This window comes from Urocampus carinirostris, chromosome 8 (genome assembly GCF_059441175.1).
Source record: "Urocampus carinirostris isolate Australia breed hairy pipefish chromosome 8, RoL_Ucar_1.0, whole genome shotgun sequence".
NCBI lineage: Eukaryota > Metazoa > Chordata > Actinopteri > Syngnathiformes > Syngnathidae > Urocampus > Urocampus carinirostris.
Genome location: NC_142356.1, coordinates 28061336 through 28080139, shown reverse-complemented (window position 1 = coordinate 28080139; position 18804 = coordinate 28061336). Strand labels below are relative to the sequence as shown.

Genomic DNA, 18804 nt, shown 5'->3' with positions numbered 1-18804 from the left:
TATATATATATATATATATATATATATATATATATATATATATATATATATATATATATATATATATATATATATATATATATATATATATATATATATAGGGTTCTGCATATGTAGCCTCTTTCAAGCTCAAAGTTGCCGATCATACCGAAGTTCATGGAAATCAAGTCGATAGCTGAAAATTAACAGTGCCAGAGACTGATGTTGGAGAATGGAGAAAACAGGAATTGGGCCGAAAACATAAATAAAACCAAAAAAGCATGATAAGGAAAACTACTCTTTGGTAAATCTGATGATGAATCAGACTTTGAAGGACAATAAATATATACTGTACCGTTTATTTTGATGTTGTTTACATAGTTTATGTTGTCAATAATTTATTTTTGTCATATCCGCTCACATTGAACCAGTCACTTACAAGGTTAGCTGTTACACCGATTTTTAAGCAAAGATTTGGGGCGTTAAAACATCCACTGCGATAATAATTACAGTCAAGGTTCTGGAACTCCCCCCCTAATGATTTGCCTGTTTCCGGGCCATGTGAATCTAAATTCATAATGTTTATTTACATTGTTAGAAAATTACAATATTGTAGTATTAATAACAAAAAGGCATCTTACCTGCAGAGACAAAGAGGATGCCGGCGCTGAGGATGATGTTATGGCGTGACTTGTAGAACTCACTGGCAGCGATGCAGAGCCCTCCCATGAAGAGTAGGATTACGCTCATGATAGGGAAGATACTGGAGGCTCGTACGGCACCTAAAAATATATAAACAGCTTTTATCAGGGATAAAACAGCTTATATTTTCTTAGCTATGTCTCAAATGATAAATCTATTTTGCCATTTGTGTTTCTTTATCTACAGCAGGGGTCTCTAAAGTGGTGCCCTTGAACCTGTACTGAAAATAGCCCACCAGTGCTGGGTCATTATGATTTCCTGGTAAAATATTTTGTTGAGTAGTTTGCTAAGTCTATTTAACCCTACTTACAATAATTAACCTGGTAATAACATAGTAACAACATAGCAAAACATGATATGTTGGTAACTTGGAAATGAATATGCATTCTGTGGTGCCCTTTACGCTAATTAGTCAGAAAAAGTAGCTACGTGCTTGAAGAAGGTTTGAGAGCCCTAAACAACAATCAAATCTTGTTGGTACTAGTGACATTAGAACAATTAGCATTTAATGTATCACTGTGCTGAGCGTTTGCGGTTGCAAAAGGAGGCACAGGATTTTCTTGCCTCATGGTAGTGAGACCAAGGATCATGATTTGGTGCACACCTCAGTCCCCAACAATACAACTAGTGATATTATTAGCAAGCCATCCAGTCATTTTTTTCCCGTAGCACGGACCTTTTTCATTATAGATTGATTCTTATATTCAAAAGGAGAGGAGCAGTTCATTTATCCCTTTTGAGCTGTCTCTCTCTGTCAATCAAATGATAAATAAGATGTAAGTTCATTTATTCATAAATCTGACTGTCCCTCACCAGACACGAACATCCCCACACATCAATGGTGGGTACTTTCCCAGTGAGGGCGTGATTTCGTGAGAAGGGTGTCCTACTTCCTGAAAATCAGCTCCACCAAAGTGACTTGAAGAGCTTAATATGACAGGATGTTTTTCTTACGTTTCTTAAATTTGATAAATAGTTCTAATGGAATAGTATTGCAATAGTATTTTCTGTACACCATCACTGGTGAGTAAGAGACATGTGACACTGATATATAAACAGACCAAGCACACTACAACTACTTTGAGATTAAAAACATGATCTGAAAGGATTCCACAGCACATAAAAACGTCATCAACGTGACAAAATGACATTCGCATACTGTATAGCGTCACATTGTGGTTTGCTAGGAGCATAGCAGCAGGCACAAAAACATACAGAGACATCAACATAGCCCAGAAAATCATTGGTTATTCTCTACCCAGTTCGGAGGACACTGCCGGCTTGCGATACCACAGCAGAGCCAACAACACTATAAAGGACTTCTACACTTCTTTGAACTGCTCCCTTCAGCTAGGTCCTACAGTTTCATTAAAACAAAAACTAACCATCTCAGAGACCGTTTCTTCCCCTGGGACATCGCCTTATAAAAACTTAGGGTGGGCCGATTGTTCCTAATATCAATATTATTGATACAGATTAAATACTTGGACTAGATCGATACTGTCATGATTACCGATATGAATCATCTGTGCCCGCTCCTTCGGCGCCAACTGCCTCGGACTCTGATTGGCTCCCTGTCCCTGTTTGAATCCACTCCTATCTGTCCCCTTTTGTCAGTCCGTCTGCAGACCTCAGTTAACACTAGGCAAGTCTTTTTCGACCCTGACTCCCGCCTGTTCTTTGCTCCTGTCTGTCCCCCGGCTTCGACCCGTTTTTGATCCTGACCAAGTCTACTCTCCCGTCCCGGCTTTTGACCTCTTCTTGTCCCCGACCTCATCTACTCTCCTTTCCTGGCTTACAACTCGTTTCCGACCCCAACCACGTTTGCTCTCCTGTCCCAGCTAATGAACCATTTTTCCCTTGCCGACACTGCCATTGCTCGCCAAGGAAGATCCACTTCCGCATTCAGAGCGACCTACTTCCCGCGTCCAGCAATCACCGGATCGTGGGCGCAACCCTTTCTCTCTCTTCCAATAAAACTTGTGAGAAACACAATGCAAGTGGGTCTTGTCTCCGTTCTGGTCTTGACAGATGCGTATGTCTTGGGATCGATACTCTCTTCCAACTTTACTGGCACTATAATAATGTTAGCGAGTTGTAAAATTATACATTCTAAATTGCAAATTTAATACACTCCCGACTTTATTTTCAAAATTTTGTGCAATGTTGACGTTATATAGTGTTCGCACTGTATCAACACAATGCTATTTTTGGGGGGTTTGACTCTATTTTTGTTTTGAAATAGTTGTCACGGAAGTATTTTATGTTTTTATACCATTCATTTTTTTACATTGTATCGTTTACACTATTTACATTTTTTCAAAATACTGTATTGTGCAATGGAAGGTACAGTTGTCATAATTGCAATTTCGTAACAATACTACTTCTTGACTTTTCTTTTACTTACTTTTTTATACTGTTAAAGTTTGCATTTAAATTGAAAAAAACATTTTGATGACCTAATTTTTCTGTGCTGTGTTTATGGCAAATATAAACTAACCCAACAGGAAGGGTCCAATTATTTATTGATCATTTACGGGCGAAAAGTATCGTAACGGATCGGTATCAACCAATAATCTCCGGTAATTACATAGATTAGATCGATACCAAAATTCTCAGTATCTCCCACCCCTAAAAAACACACTGGACTGTAAAAAATATATATCTTGCCTATGTATGGAAAAATTGATGATCATATCTTATTTAACACCTTGTTTTGGAATTTTGTTACTGTTATTGCACTGTTATTTAATTGCATTATTGTTACAATGCACTGATAACTTAGGACAGTCTCCAAGCACTACCTGTAAAAGTATTTTTACCTATTTATACTAACATTATTTTTATCTTATTTTCGTCTTATTTTCTCTGATTTTCATCTGATTTTCTCTGTTAGTTATCTATTATGTATTTATCCCGGAGTGCCATGTTTAGTCTCGTTGTAAACAATGTTGACTAGGTTGTTATCAATGACAATAAAGACAATTTTAATTGTAATTTAAAAAGGTGATTTTGACTTTTTGGCCCCAAAACCTCAATTCTCCTCCCTGACTCCTTGACTGCCTTTTGGCTCTGCAGACCGTTAGGAGAGCGAGGGCCGCCATCACTGATTGCATATTAAGGTGACCTCACAATTGGCAGCGTACCAACCGCACGCACACACACATACACTCACGTTCCTTCATCCTATTTGTTTTAACCCCATCTCCTTTGCTTTATTGACGTGCTGTCATGGCAAAATGCCTTCAAGGTGGACAAGGGATACGCAACTCAACACAAACACGCGTGGATTGCCTCACCATGATTGGATATGCTTAATCGCATTGTTGCATTTTGACACCACACAATAACATCACAAGCATTTTTGACACCTCACATTTGGATTCAATCTCATCACACTCACAGATTTTAATCTGGTTGGTCATTTAGCGACCCGAAAAAAAAATAAAAAAATTGCATTACTATAAGAATGGGAAGAAAAACAATGAGGTCTAACCACTTTGATTTGTAGTAGTTTGTATTCTTCCTTGTTAGGCTTTTTGGGTGGGCCCGAGTAAACCAGAACTGAAGCAGGGGTGCTCAAAATAAGAATTTAATAACAAACCCAGGAACAAAGTAACATACAAGGGGGTCACAAAACAATCAATCCATCCAACCATCCATTATCTGCACCGCTTATCCTCAGTAGGGTCATGGGGGTGCTGCAGCCCATCCCAGCCATCCTCGGGCAGCGGGCATGGGACACTCTGAACTGGTTGCCACGAAGGCGCAGGGCACACAGAGACAGACAACTCACTCTCTCATTCACACCTAGGAACAATTTGGACCGGCCAATTAACCTGACATTCATGTTTTTGGAATGTGGGAGGAAACCGGAGTGCCCGGCAGAAACCCACACATGCAAACTCTGCACAGGAAGGCTGGTAGCTGGATTTGAACCCATGACCTCAGAACTGTGCTGCAGACGTGCTTAACACTCAGCTGCCGTGCCACCAAACTATCACCATGTCCAAAGAAAATCAAACATGACAACACTCAAACCAGAGTTGGAAATGCACAGTTTGCTGTCTGAGCAGCTAATATAAAGTATTAAGATGATTAGGCCAGTTTCTAACATTCCTTATCCTTTTTGGCACTCGTTTATGGTTGCACAACACAATACAGCAACATTTACAAGCCAAATAATACACACTGTCCCTTTAACTCTTTTCCCACATAAGTCCCAGAAGAATCAACATTTTTAGCAAAAGTGGGGCGTGAGGGTGGGCGGGGTTGAGTGACAAAATAATGCCAACACATCTGTGCGTTTCATTTCATCTTCCTTTCCCCAGAGGTTGCATTTAATCGCATGCTGAATGTCAACGTGTGTGAGTTGTAAATTATAATAATGCCCATGTTGCACAACACTTCCCACTCGCGACATCTTGTCGATTTCATCCTCTTGACATATGCTGCATTCTGCGTGTGATTCTCGTGTGCACGCGGTCTTGACTTATGGTTTCATTAGCTATGGTGGAGGAGAGCCTTTTAATTGTGGCTGAATTATAGAGGGGGTGCCATGGGAGATCCCTCGGTGTGTGTGTGCTCTTTATCCAAAAAGCTTGTACAAAAAACAGCAAGCACAACAAGGCACACACAAACCCGCACTCATCGATCTGCCGCCCACCAACATCCTCGCTCGGTCCTGCAGAAGTGTGGAGTTTCCCGTACACACTGTGCACTACCTACGCGTGCTTATACACGCACCCACCAACACATAGCGTGTCCACCCACGTCGGAGAGACCGGCAGCAAAGAAGAACATGTGGTTGTTAAAAACGCGGCAAAACAGCAATCAGGGAGACGGGAAAATTGCTACCACGCTGTCGCAACTGATAGCATGCTAGCGTTTAATCAGCTCTCATTCAAGTGGACTTTGACAAGTAAGTTTGATCTATAACACATTCTACTCAAATTATATATGCAGACACATATAGACTTGCGTCTGCTAGGAGTCAAAAATACGTGGAAATCACCCATATGATAGAAGGGGGAATTTATTAACGAAACCAGGAACAAAGTAACAGACAATGGGTCACAAAACAATCAACATCCATCCAACCATATACTGAAGAGCCTGAGTACTCACATATACCTGTACACACACACTAATCCACAAAAACCACACAATAATAAGAATAAAAATCAAATAATGGAGGAAAGCTGTCAGGGCCTGCAAGAGCTTCTCTGCTGGCCTGAAAAATATCGGAATCATCATGTTAATTAGTTTTTGTTCATGGGCGATTGTAGGTTCAGATGTTTGGGGGTGCTGTGCACTTAAAGTGTGAAAGTTTTCGTTTTCATTTCACTTAAAGTTTAGGATATTTTTTAGGGTCATATTCAGGATCATTCAACACTGATCAGGAGTGTCACCGTAATACACTGGAGCATCCACAGACTCCACCGCTATGCCGCACGTGATAATAGCAGAGCGGTGCTAGGAATCAAATTTTTATTTAGCGTTTTTCATCATATTTAAGCCTACCCATTCCTTATTTAGGGTAAAGAGAGTTTTTAAAATGTTATAATTTTGCGGGTGCTTAGGTTTAAATTAGAGGTGAGCACCCCCCTAAATGGGCCGTTTACGCCCATGATTTTGTCCATGAATTGTTATTAAATCATTTTAAATTGTCTCTAAGCTTGTTGGTGACAAACATTGCCAAATACGTGTGGCCATGATTAACATGATGTATTGACCATGTAAACTATGAACACAATACCAACATTAATTTTAGAATGTATTTATCTGATGTCCTTCAAAGTACAAATCATCATCAGATACACCAAAGGATTGTTTCCCTTGTTATGGTTTTTTGCTTTTATCTCTGGTACCTTGAATAAAAATATTTTGATAATGAGAATGAATGGAATGCCTTTTTTTAAGGCGAAAACATGTTAGAAATAAAGTAAAGAAGAATATTAGGATGGATAAGTAACATTTCCAGGGTAAGGATTGCTGAGTGGACTAAATTGTGTGAGCTTCAGAAAATAGTGCAATGACATAAGCAGCCATCTTGTGCAAAATCACAAAAATCGAATATGTGCCGGGGCGGCAGTAGCTCAGGAGGTAGAGCGATCGTTTTAGGATTAAGGGATCCCAGTTCGAATCCCGGCTTGTCCGTGTTACATGCCGAAGTGTCCTTGGGTAAGACACTGAACCCCCAATACCCCCAATAAGCAGGTTAGCGCCTTGCATGGCTGCACAGATCACGGCCGCTATTGGGAAATGTGAAGCACAATGTAAAGCGCTTTGGGAAGTCATTGACTTGAAAAGCGCTATATAAATGCAGATCATTTCATTTCATTTCATTTTTTAAGTCATTTATATTACTTGTGGTCTAGGGATTCGGTTTGCGACTCGGGTCCGATTCACGTTGCATTCTACATTTTCCTTTTGTTTGAATAGTTCTTTTTTTCAATTAATAAGAAAATACTTTAAATGAGCATTTTTATATGGCAGATAGACTTGCGTCTGCTCGGAGTCAAAAATACGTGGAAATCACCCATATGATAGAAGGGGGAATTTAATAACAAAACCAGGAACAAAGTAACAAACAAGGAGTCACAAAACAATCAACATCCATCCAACCATATACTGAAGAGCCTGAGTATCACACATACCTGGATACGCACACACAAAAACACCCAAACCACACAATAAAAAGAATACAACTTAAAAAATGGAGTAATAATGCTCTGTTAACAGATCGTTAATCAGAACCACTGAACTCCTTGAAAAGGACAAAATCAATTCCCTCCCAAATAAAACTATAAAAATGTATATTTCCGATGGAATAAAATTTTGCTCATGCCCAAGAAATTCTCAAAATGAGAATAAATGTCTGCTATATAAAATAATTATCATTTTAATGATTACCGGTAGTTTTTCTTATTTCAGTACCGAAATAATCAAGTCAAATAAAAATAAAATCTTAAAAACAGCATCATTTTCCACCATTGAAATATCTTTTTTTTGGAGCGCATTAAATAAACCATCCGCGTTAACGTAACACCATCATCATCACATATGATGACTCATGCTTCATTTTTCAATAGGATTAATATAAGTCAACCCAACAACAATACGCTAAATGCCTCTTTTATTTTTAACACCCAAATCTGATTATTTATTGCGTTTTTGGGAATATGAATCCGACAACAACCTCCGCCCGCGTTTTATCCCTCTTGTAGGGGAGCCATTATGTCAGTTTCTGTCGCTGAGGATGACTCACAGTTGCTCTGGGCTCAGGTAATGACCAATCACGGCCAAGCTTTTAGAAAACAGTGATTGGTTATTATATCTTGCTGCATTCGAGGAAGGTGCCAAGTCGGATTTATCCCATTCAAAAGGTTGCATTTCCAACTTGAAAGTACTTGAAGCATGGGCCTGACCAGCTGGTTTTGGGGGGTATTTGAGCACCCCAAAACTCAACCCAAGCACCCCTCAAAATTACAGAATTATTCAAACCCTCTTTGGTATGCGTAGCGAGATCCAGGCACAGACACAAGCGTCAGATTGAAGGTTTTCATGGGGAAGGGGGCGCTCTGAAGAGGAAGGAATAAAGAAACCAATAAGAAAAAACACAGTCCATTCAAAAACGAGGCTGGTAATAATGTAGAGTCTTACATGACACTAGAGCAGGGGTGTCAAACTCATTTTAACCCCGGGGCCATACGAAAGACCAAACATTCTCTCAGGGGCCGGACTAGTAGATTCGAGAGAATGAAAAAGAGAGAGGGTGGGACAAACAAAGAGAGAAAAGGAGAAAGAGAGAAGAGAAAGAAAGAGAGAATGTGAAAAACAAAAGAGATAAAAAGAGAACTAGTGAGAGAGGGGAGGGTAAAGAGAAAGAAAGAAATCCACAGAGAAATAGAAAGCAAGAAGGAGAGAAAAGACACGGAGAGATAGAGAGAAGGAAAGCAAGAGAAAGAAAGAGAAAGAGAGAAGGGAGAGAAAATGAAAAAGGAAGAGACAGAGCAAAATAAGGTAAAAAGACACAGAGAAAGAGACAAAAAGGAACAAAGAAAAAGAGAGATAGAGAGAGTGAAGGAGAGAGATGGAGAGTGAGAAAAAACAGAGGAAGAGAGAGAGAGAGAGAGAGAGAGAGAGTGAGAGAAAGAGAGAGAGAGAAAGAGAGTGAGAAAGATAAAGAGAAAGAGAGAAAGATATGGGTAAATACAAGTACAGTGTTTGTGAGAGGCAGCTGGCTTTGGAAACATCAAATGGACATATTTTAACATGCAGCTTGTTTTTCTCTTGTGCTTCCCTCAGCAATGTCTCGCAAGCCGGATTCAATCCTTCAGCGGGCCGCCTGTTTGACACCCCTGCACTAGAGGTAAGATCTTGGGCCCCGGCCCGAACTCAGCCCAAATTCATCATTGAGTAGGGCTGGGCTTCTCTCTCGCTTTATTTTTCTTTTTTCCCCTTTTTTGGAGGGTATGCATAGCAGGCACTTACTTTTACTCAAGTAATTATTTAGATGACTGCTTTTTACTTCTACTTGAGTGATATTTTTCTAAAGTAGCAGTATTTTTATTTCAGTATCTCACTTCGGCACTGCAGTTTTGCACAAAAATGCACACTTCGGCGTCAAACTTATATTGTTCATGACTTTATCATAAAGACCATGCTTACCAAACTATCAGTTTAACTCCGTCCATCCATTATCTGCACTGCTTATCTTCACTAGGGTCGCGGGGGTGCTGGAGCCCATCCCAGCTTTTTGAAGGTAAGTGGCAGGGACATCCTGAACTGGTTGCCAGCCAGTCGCAGGGCACACAGACAAGTCACTTGCTCATTCACACCTAGGAACAATTTGGACCTGATATGTATGTTTTCGGAACATGAGAGTAAACTGGACTGCCCGAAGGAAGCCCACAGAGAACATGCATTCTCAGAAAGACTGGTAGCTGGATTTGATCCCATGACCTCAGAACTGTGCTGCGGTTTTATCACAAAATCCAAAGAAATGTTCATCCTAGGTACCAACAGTAGAAGATGCGCCGCTTCCTCCTTCCACATCTCTTTACGTCAGATGTTATTTCCGCTTCTCGCCAATAGCTTACCAGTTTTACAAACTTTCTTTCTGCTTTTCGGCAAAATATTTCACGATTTTCAGCTGTAATCTGCAGAATATGATTTTCTTTCCGGTGCCATTATATTCAGTTTCATTTCGCTGCACTTCACCAAAATGCGCACTTCCAGCGCTAAACTGTTCATTTCGATGTTGCACTTGAAAGTGCACAGTTGATTTGACGGACTCGGCCCGAAGAAAAACCCCAAGGTGCGTATTTCAGCCATATTTCACTTTAGCACCGAAATGGGGACTTTGGCGTCAAAACGCACACTTTAGCGCAGAAGTACGCACGTCGCAGAGTTACCCACGGGTTGGGCAGGATTTTTTTAGGCCGGATCTTACCTCTACATAACACAAAAGGCGTATCATGGAGGGGTAACACATAGGACGAACTAACAATGAATGTCTGTTACGGCTGCTTTTAAATATTAAAGTCTCAATGAGCACAAGATGTGCCCTATTACCCATCAGTACCATGGCACCCTCTAGCTAGCGGATAGTCTTAAATATGATTAAAAATTCTGTATAAAAAAAGTAAAACAAAACCAAAATGTGATCAACAGTGCACCAGGAATACTCCAATGCCTTGAAATGGTTCAGTCCGTTCTCGCCCCCCCTTCCCGCTCCTCTTTCACTTATCTAGTGAAACTTGCAGCATAGCGGCAGAGTCTGTGGATGCTCCAGTGTATTACGGTGGGAGTATGTTATACAGTGGTTATGTTAAATAACAATTATACCACCCAATACCAAAACTTAGTTACTATCAACAGATATTAGCCCTGATTTAGCTACTCAAGGCAGACTCCAGCTCCTGGCTGTGATGTCAATTGAAATTGACAGGTTTGCAACACTCAAGGTCAGGCAACACAGCTTAATCTGTAAAGTGTAGGGTGGAATTAGAAAGTGTTCAACAGAATGCATCATTGTCTGATAAGTTCCATGTTTTTTTCTGCTTTAAGTGTATGTGTGTGTGTGTACTTTATTAGAAATAAATAAAAAGTAGATATGTCGTAGTAATAGTGTTTCTGCTAACTACAAAGTGTTATGTGATGTTCAGAAATAAGAAGTGACACTCCTGAACAGTGTCAAATGATCCTAAATCACTTTAGGTGAACAACTAGTCAGGCCCTCTGAGTTATCAGCACCCCAAAACTCTGAATGTAAAATTGCCCCTGATTTGAAGCAGATAAAAACAGTAAAAATGGCGGATATGGGTATTTATTTTACAAAGTAATAGTACATAAAAAGAAAGAACTCATTGAAATTGGCAAAACCGTTCTGTAATTCAGCTTCAATTTTTAGCAATTTTAAATGAACAGTGTGTACTATTTCAGCGGCTCCTAATTGATGCTTGCTCATTTATATTATGGTACAAAGAATTTGGTTGCGAATGTATATTCCTATCACAGGCTTTGAAAAGAAGCACAGAGCAACTTTTTGCAAACCTTTAGAAACACAACATATGCTCTTTATTTTTTATTCTAGCGGTAGGTAAACAGTTTTTTTTTATTCCTGCTGTTCCATGTAATATAAAATCCAGGCCTTATTGTTCATACAGTGAGAATCATTTTACCTAAATGATGTAGAGCAAATAAGCCCAGCACAAAAATGAGTTCAACATTCTTTGTTTCAAATAACTCACTTTAGAATGGATGGAACATCTTCATTCCCTTAAGGACTGTTCTCGGACGTACCAATCTACCATGCAACATGAAGTTTTGAATGTAGTTAAAACTTCCGAGGCTATGTATTGATAAAATGATGTTCTCACCGTTCATAATTATGTCGAGTGGGGGGACATTCTCAAGTAAAGAACATTACACAAATTTCTCACTTCTTCGTCATCCGATCCTGGGGGTCTCAGATACCTGAGACGACGCCCAAAGAGGAATTATCCGGTCCATATAAAAAGGGTAGCTGTTGATAGCTCATTCTCTTTTTCTCCTCTCTGCCTCATCTCAAGTCAACAGCATGGCGCAGTCGTGAGGGCCTGCACTACTGCTTTGAGATCAGCACGTGGGCCATACGTTGTGACCATACGGAGCACGAGACCAAATCTCTCCGCAACAACACGTAATAAGACGGTTTTATATTTAACACCATGCTTGCCGGTTCTTGGGAATGACCGTTATTTTCTAATGACCCTTTTCCTTCGTATCATTAATTCTCAGTGTTAATAGATTGTGTGTGCTATTTTAATCAGCCTGGTTCTCTGATTCCCTTTTCTTGTGATAAGTAATTCATATCAGAACTCAAAGAACTCAAAGTAATAACGTTATTTAAAAAAGATGTATGGTGGAGCAACACCTCGAGGCAAATTCGTTTACTGATTGCAGTAAAGAATGATTATTTTCAATCCCAACAAGTTTCAAAATTAAAGCTAGAAAAATCCAAACATGATTATTAAGTGTATTCTAAGCAAGCACAAATGCATTAATGAGGATTTAAGTATTAAATTTGGCATTTTAAAATTTACTTGCGGTCATTTTTTCTATCCCTTTGCTGCGACCATAAAGTTTGGATATGATTAATTTTTTTATAATGGTTTGTTGGTTGGATCCCTTAACCACTAGGGTCGTAGGGGCACCTGGGACCTTTCGCGTGTTAGGCGAATGTGCTAACCAATGCACTACAGAAACATTAATTACCTTAAATAAAGTGCAGGTATTAAAGTCATGTATATACCTGAGCGTTTGGTATGTCACAAAAGTGAAGGACGCTATGTCATCACCACAAAGATTATTTGTCAAAAATAAATAGTCACAAATCAATGCATATTGTACAATCTGATACTCAAAATTCCAGAACAAAGTTCTTACACTTGTTCATATTGATCGTCCAAAAATTTAAATGCAGACTTCTAGAATATTAAATAGTATAGGGAAAACGGGCTTGTGGAAACCAAATGTGTTTATGGCAACGACACTTTTAGGGGTAAGGTGGGGTTAATGTGGGGTTAGGGTTAGGTTTGGGGTCTAGGGTTTTTGGGAATAAGCTTTCAGAAAGCTGGCCAGATTTAGTAAGCTAAAAATGTGTGAGGGCTGACCATTCAGCCTGGCATTCTTTGAACAGTCTTTAATAAATTAAGCCTTCCTGATGTTTGCAGTTCTTGACGATCAGCATTGAGACTTCTTAGCTCGCCTTAGTAGCATTTTAATTTGATTCGAACTGTCTCTTGAAAAAGCACTGCTGTGCCGTTGAAAAGGCATCCAGTTTCTTGACATTTTACAATGTTCGTTTCCAATGAGATTTTGTAGTCAGCATGTTTTATCAGGCAGGGCCTCTTGATATCATATTATTTGAAAACTGCCACAATCTCTTGGCAAATTAGGCAGAGGCGATTGTTTCAGATTGAGGTTAAAAAATACTCGAATTTCCACTTGTTGTGGAAGCCCTCACAGTCAAATGTCCTTTTTTTAAATTTACAGTCTCCATGTTGGAAATTGGGTGGGCCAAAGGGCTACGGACATCATCTAGTGAAAATAATGAATTTATTTTATGCTTCGGTCAACATTACTTTATCAATTTTACGACACAAGCCGCAGGCCGGTAAAAATTTAATCACGGGCATAATTGGCCCCCGGGATGGACTTTGGACATTGCTGTATTAGGGAGTAGGGTTGGGGGATGTAGACTGTGTAAGGAGAAGTGTGGGAAAGACTTCATGGTATTTTGCTATGTCTTTAATTTGGGATGATCAAATGATGGCTGCATCCTCCTCCCAGCTATCTTGCCGGAACACCTTTTTGCCGTCGTCTCAAAACTTCGAACTCTGTACTGTGACGGTGACAGGAGGAGTATGCTGGGAGCACGAAAGTGCAATGGGTGGCCAGATTTGAAGCGATAGACAGTTTGTTTACATTCGGCAAACTCTGAGAGCGGCTAGTATCAGCGCGTACTGTACTGTATTTCGTAAGCTGAAACTTTTATATGTAGAAACATTCGTAAGTAGAGGTACCACTGTACATGGTTTCCTAATCATGTGATTTACTTTCAGGCAACCCGAGTGGTGCATGGGTATATTTACATTGTTGTCGTTAGACAAACTTCCAGGGCTACATTATGATAATAAATGTTCACAAATTGCAGTGTTATGTTGTCTTTCTGTGAAAATTATGTCCTTCGATGTCTGAAAGATATGATTTTACAAAAAGTACAAGTAAGATGGTTTGCCTGTTCAACAGAAGTTTGAGGCTGTACAATTACAATATGTAAATAAGCATTTCTGTGTTTGGCTCACAGTATATGGAGAGAATTGGGGAAAAGTAGGAAGTTGGTCGCTAGCCTCAGGAAGAGACCAAGTGCTGTTAATGCCATAGCTAGCACATGGCAGGAAAAACAAATGTCTGGCCTGACAAATTATGTTAAGTCACCCGTTTACCCAAAAGTCAGTCAACATGAAATACAACCAAATGTCGCCATTATTTATTCTAAATGACTTTGTGTTCCTGATCACCTTCCATTTACAAAATGTTCAGAACAGACTCTCACATATGTATACTGTTTGAGTGTTAGGTCTTCTCTACATTGCCTCCTCGTCAATAATTCCTTACTTCCCTTGTCCTGGGAGGTAACTATACAATGAGATGGAAAAAACGACACCTTACACCTTCCACTTTCTTTTTAACAGCCAATGACATAACAGTGTAGACCCATGATAGTATCAAACCACCTCTGTTGGACCCATTCAGTATGTCCGACTGTGGATTTGTGACGTCACACGAAAGCTATCTACAGAGCGACATCTAGTGGTCAAATAATACACACTATCCCTTTGATGCGAACTAGTATCCAACTTTAGAGTATGAACAGGGTTTCCTTTCCTAGTTCTCCCTCAATTTTAGTATTATAAGACCAATAGGGTGACTTGATCACTGGGTGGGAAATGACAGTGACTCTATGCAACGTGGTCACAAACATAATCTTTCACAAAGTAAACGTAAACACACAAGCCCAGGCACCGTCTGTGTGTGAGTGTTTGTGTGTTGGGCAGTGGTTATCAAACCACATTACTGATATAAATGGTGATATGCCTCCAACATCCACAAAAATAGCTCTCCGTGACATCAGCTGGACCAACGACGTCACCAACATCTGATGTCACGGACCCCCCTAAGCTCCCCACCACTATCCCGATTCGTATTAACATGATGTTACCAGCATCCGGACATCTAATTTTAGCAAGCCATTGCGCGTCACAGCAAAATCGGGTGAATTTAAATCAGAATATTTTTTCCCCTGACGTCAGTTTGGACAGATTAGTGTCTAAGATGTGCTTTGAAGGTCAAGGTAGGATTTATGTCAGTAAAGTAGGCTTATTGGGACTAATATGAAAGACGTCACGGATTACTCAACGCAACTGTTCAAAGACCAGGGGAAAAACATATTGTGTACTCTGTGCCCAAGGTGTATATGTAAGATTTGTCTATTCAAATACTATCATAGTAATTGGTGATAATCATCCATTTTGCACGATTTGAGATAACTGAGTAGAACCTATGCTGTTAGGCAGAGGGGAGAAAAAGTTACTGGACTAGTTTTAGGTATGGCGAGCGGTAAAAATAATACAGGAAACAGTCAAAATTAGTTTGAACAAAATGGTGGAATGTTATGAACAATGGGCAGGGCAATAGACAACACTTAACATGAATTATATATAAAAAAAAAAACATTCTTATTTGGTGTAAGCAGTTATATGAAAAATCATAGGTTTGGTTAATCTTGGTTTACTAACCCTGCTTTATTTCTCTTTCAATTTGATGACCCGTAATCTATTCAAATTTCGGTTAACAACCTATTACAGTTCGCAAATTTTACATTTATAGGGTATTAGAATCAACCTAAATCTGTTTTGTGTCAGAATTTGAAATACTTCAATGATAAACTTCAAATTTCAATGAAAATTCTAATCAATGTTTCATCAACTAGCCACACACCATTCCAATGTATTTCAATATTTTCCAATTCAGGGGATACAAAATCCATGGGTATCACTGTTTTTTAAAGATCATGAGTCCACAATCAAGGTCAAAGGATTAATGATTGATGATCATGATCGCTATAGCAGGACACACGTGCGAGAATTAAAATAAATGGTGGTCTAACTGGACAATTTAATTTGGAAAGGGGTAAAAGGCAGGGGTGCGGACTTTATGCTCTATTCATTGAAGCGTTAGCACAATTGATTAGACAATATGGAAAAAAAGAACATAAGATAGCATAGTTTGCAGATGACATATTGATTTGTCTAACTTAACCCAACTAAACTTTTCCTAGATTGATGGAATTCCTAGAAAACTAAGGTAAATACTCAGGCTACAAAATTAATGTTACAAAAACACAGGTTCTTCCATTAAATTATGTTTTATCACAGGGAATAAAGGAGAGATACACAATTAATAGGATGAGCAAATCAATAGAATACTTAGGGGTAAAACTTGTTAAAAGATTGGACAAGCTATTTAATGTTAACTATACAAAATTAATTGAAGAAAGGGATCTTCAAAAATGGACAAATATAGTATTACATACAAGTCCAAGAATAGAGGTTGTTAAGATGAGTATCCTTCCAAAACTCTTGTACTATTTCCAGTCCCTTCCAGTGTTGATTCCCAAAACACAACTCCTTGATTGAGATAAGTGGATATCAAGGTTTGTTTGGGGTGGGGAAAAAACAAACTAGAATTAGATACAGGACTCTGAAGCTTCCCAAAGATAGAGAGCTTTGCCAATCCTACAGGAATACTTTTATGTGGCTCAAATTAGACCCCTGAATTTTCTGTGAAAAGATGGTTACGTTACAAAATGGAAAAGTATAGAATAAGGAACAGCAAACACGGAAGTACAAAAGTGAATACCACATGATTTTTTAATGTAGGTAATCAGCTGGGAGCAGTAACCAACAGTACAGTAGGAATATGAAATATCATAATTAGAAAATACAATTTGGAAAGGTAGGCAAGAATTTTGAGTTGGTTTGCCTTTGACGACAGTTTTATTCCCGGACAGAACGATAAAGGGTTCCATCAATGGGCGGACAAAAAGCCAAGAAGAGAACAGCAGTTTCGAGAGCGTTTTCCATTTGGGCCCCGATGTTGTGGAATGCTCTGCCCCTTGAGATTCGATCTGCAACCTCACTGGAACTGTTCAGATCTAGACTTAAAACACACTTCTAATCTATAGCTCACTAATGACCTTTATTTCGTTTGGACAATATCTGTGTGTGATTAGTTATTGCAACATCCATTGCAGCCTTGTCATCCTAGTTCCTTCTCAAGGTTTCTTCATTTTCATTATGTTGAGGTTTTTGAATTTTTCCTTGCCCTCGTGTAGGTTTTAGATCAGGGGATGGTGTGATAATAGTCTGTGGTTTGCAATAATCTGTGGTCTGTGCAGCCCTTTGAGACTCCTTTGAATAAGGGCTATACAAATAAACATGACTTGACTTGACTTGACAGCAATATGCAAGATTGTTGAAAATGGCAAGTTGCATATTTTTGTGGAATTGTAAAAGAAATTTGAGTTACAGTGAAGTGACTATTTTTGTTAACTCCAATAAAAGGACTACTATCACAAAGACATAAAATCTGGGACTGGTCCTAAGGTCATCACCGTTCTTGAAAGAGCCTTTAAAGGTAAAGCTATAAAGCAATTTCTGATGTGTATGTATTTTTAATGGCACACAGTAGGCATTCATCACACTTAATCAAAAGAAAATGGGAAAAGGAGTTGGATTCAAAAATAACAGACGACGAGTGGTGGAATATCTGTAAAACACAGTGCGCATCCACCAGCTTCTGGCTTCTGAGGGAATTCAACTGGAAGAACCTGGTCAAATTTTTTATTCAAGAAAAGTTTTCTAGAGGTTTTTTAAAAATGCCTGCAAGTGTGTGGAGAGGAAGACGTACATTACTGGGAAAAATCTGGTTTGTTTAAAAAAAAAAGTGGGATATGGGAAACCCCAAACATTCAAGGTGTTCTATTTGACGAATTTAACAGCAGACATATTACAGAAAAAAAATGAATACCGTGTAAGAAATATTCTAACATGAGATAATTGTGTGATAAACAAGACCACCCCTCCCACCGTGGTGCAGGAGGAATTACTTAAAAAGGAGAAGATCGCATTTGAAATAGGAATACAGGAAACCCAATTTATGGACAAATGGGAAAAATGGATGGATTACAGGAAATATAAGGACACTAATAATGACTTTGAATGATGACTCCAGCATTGAAGGTACGACCCAACACTGCAATGTTGTCTTGTTTTATTTATTTATGTATTCATCCATCCATTATCCGCACCGCTTATCCTCAGTAGGGTCGCAAGGGTGCTGGAGCTCATCCCAGCCATCCTCGGGCAGTGAGCAGGGGACACCTCGATCTGGTTGCCAGCCAGTTGCAGGGCAAAAAAGGACATTTAACTCACTCGCTCATTCACACCTAGGGACAATTTGGACCAGCTAATTCACCTGACATAAATGTTTTTGGGAATTTGGGAGGAAACCTGAGTGCCCGGAGGAAACCCACTCAAGCACGAGGAGAACATGCAAACTCCACACAGGAAGGTTTGATCCCATGACCTCAGAGCTGTGGCACACACGCGCTAAACACTGCTCTACCGTGCTGCCCTTATTTATTTATTTGTGTATGTATGTATTTATTTACTTTTTTATTTACTTTTTCATTTAATTTTTAATTTTCTTTTTTATTTGTTTTTTTATTTGACTAATGTATTTTTTTAAATTTATTTATTCCCCCTCCATTTGTTTTTGTTTTGTTTTTGTTAGTATGTTTAAAATTCAAGCATCAAGGAATTTTGCAGGGATGGAAAAAACATGGCCAAAACTCGTCTACTTCGGGTTTTCCATCCATTTGGACTCAAACGGTCTCAGGGTGTAGAGATTAGGTTTTTCCAAGCAATGTCTTGTTAACAATTGCAGGTTCTGTCCGTCTACTCTGGCGTGTTCTCTCGCAATGAGTAATTCAATTCAAAGTGTTTATTG

At 39.1% G+C, this 18804-nt stretch overlaps 1 protein-coding gene and 1 long non-coding RNA gene across 2 annotated transcripts in view; one reads left to right on the top strand and one right to left on the bottom strand.

The window, feature by feature from the left end:
* The window catches only part of cacng2b (calcium voltage-gated channel auxiliary subunit gamma 2b), a 75032-nt gene that overhangs the window by 13015 nt on the left and 43213 nt on the right, over window positions 1-18804 (bottom strand). Inside the window, exon 3 of the mRNA XM_088342200.1 lies at window positions 621-761. Within this exon, the coding sequence (XP_088198326.1) occupies window positions 621-761 (141 nt within the window). The remainder of the gene's footprint in view (window positions 1-620; window positions 762-18804) is intronic.
* Window positions 5184-18804, top strand: part of LOC148361503 (uncharacterized) — a 49294-nt gene continuing 35673 nt past the window's right edge. The window contains exons 1-2 of the long non-coding RNA XR_015851131.1: window positions 5184-5602; window positions 8992-9055. This is a non-coding gene — a long non-coding RNA (uncharacterized LOC148361503). The remainder of the gene's footprint in view (window positions 5603-8991; window positions 9056-18804) is intronic.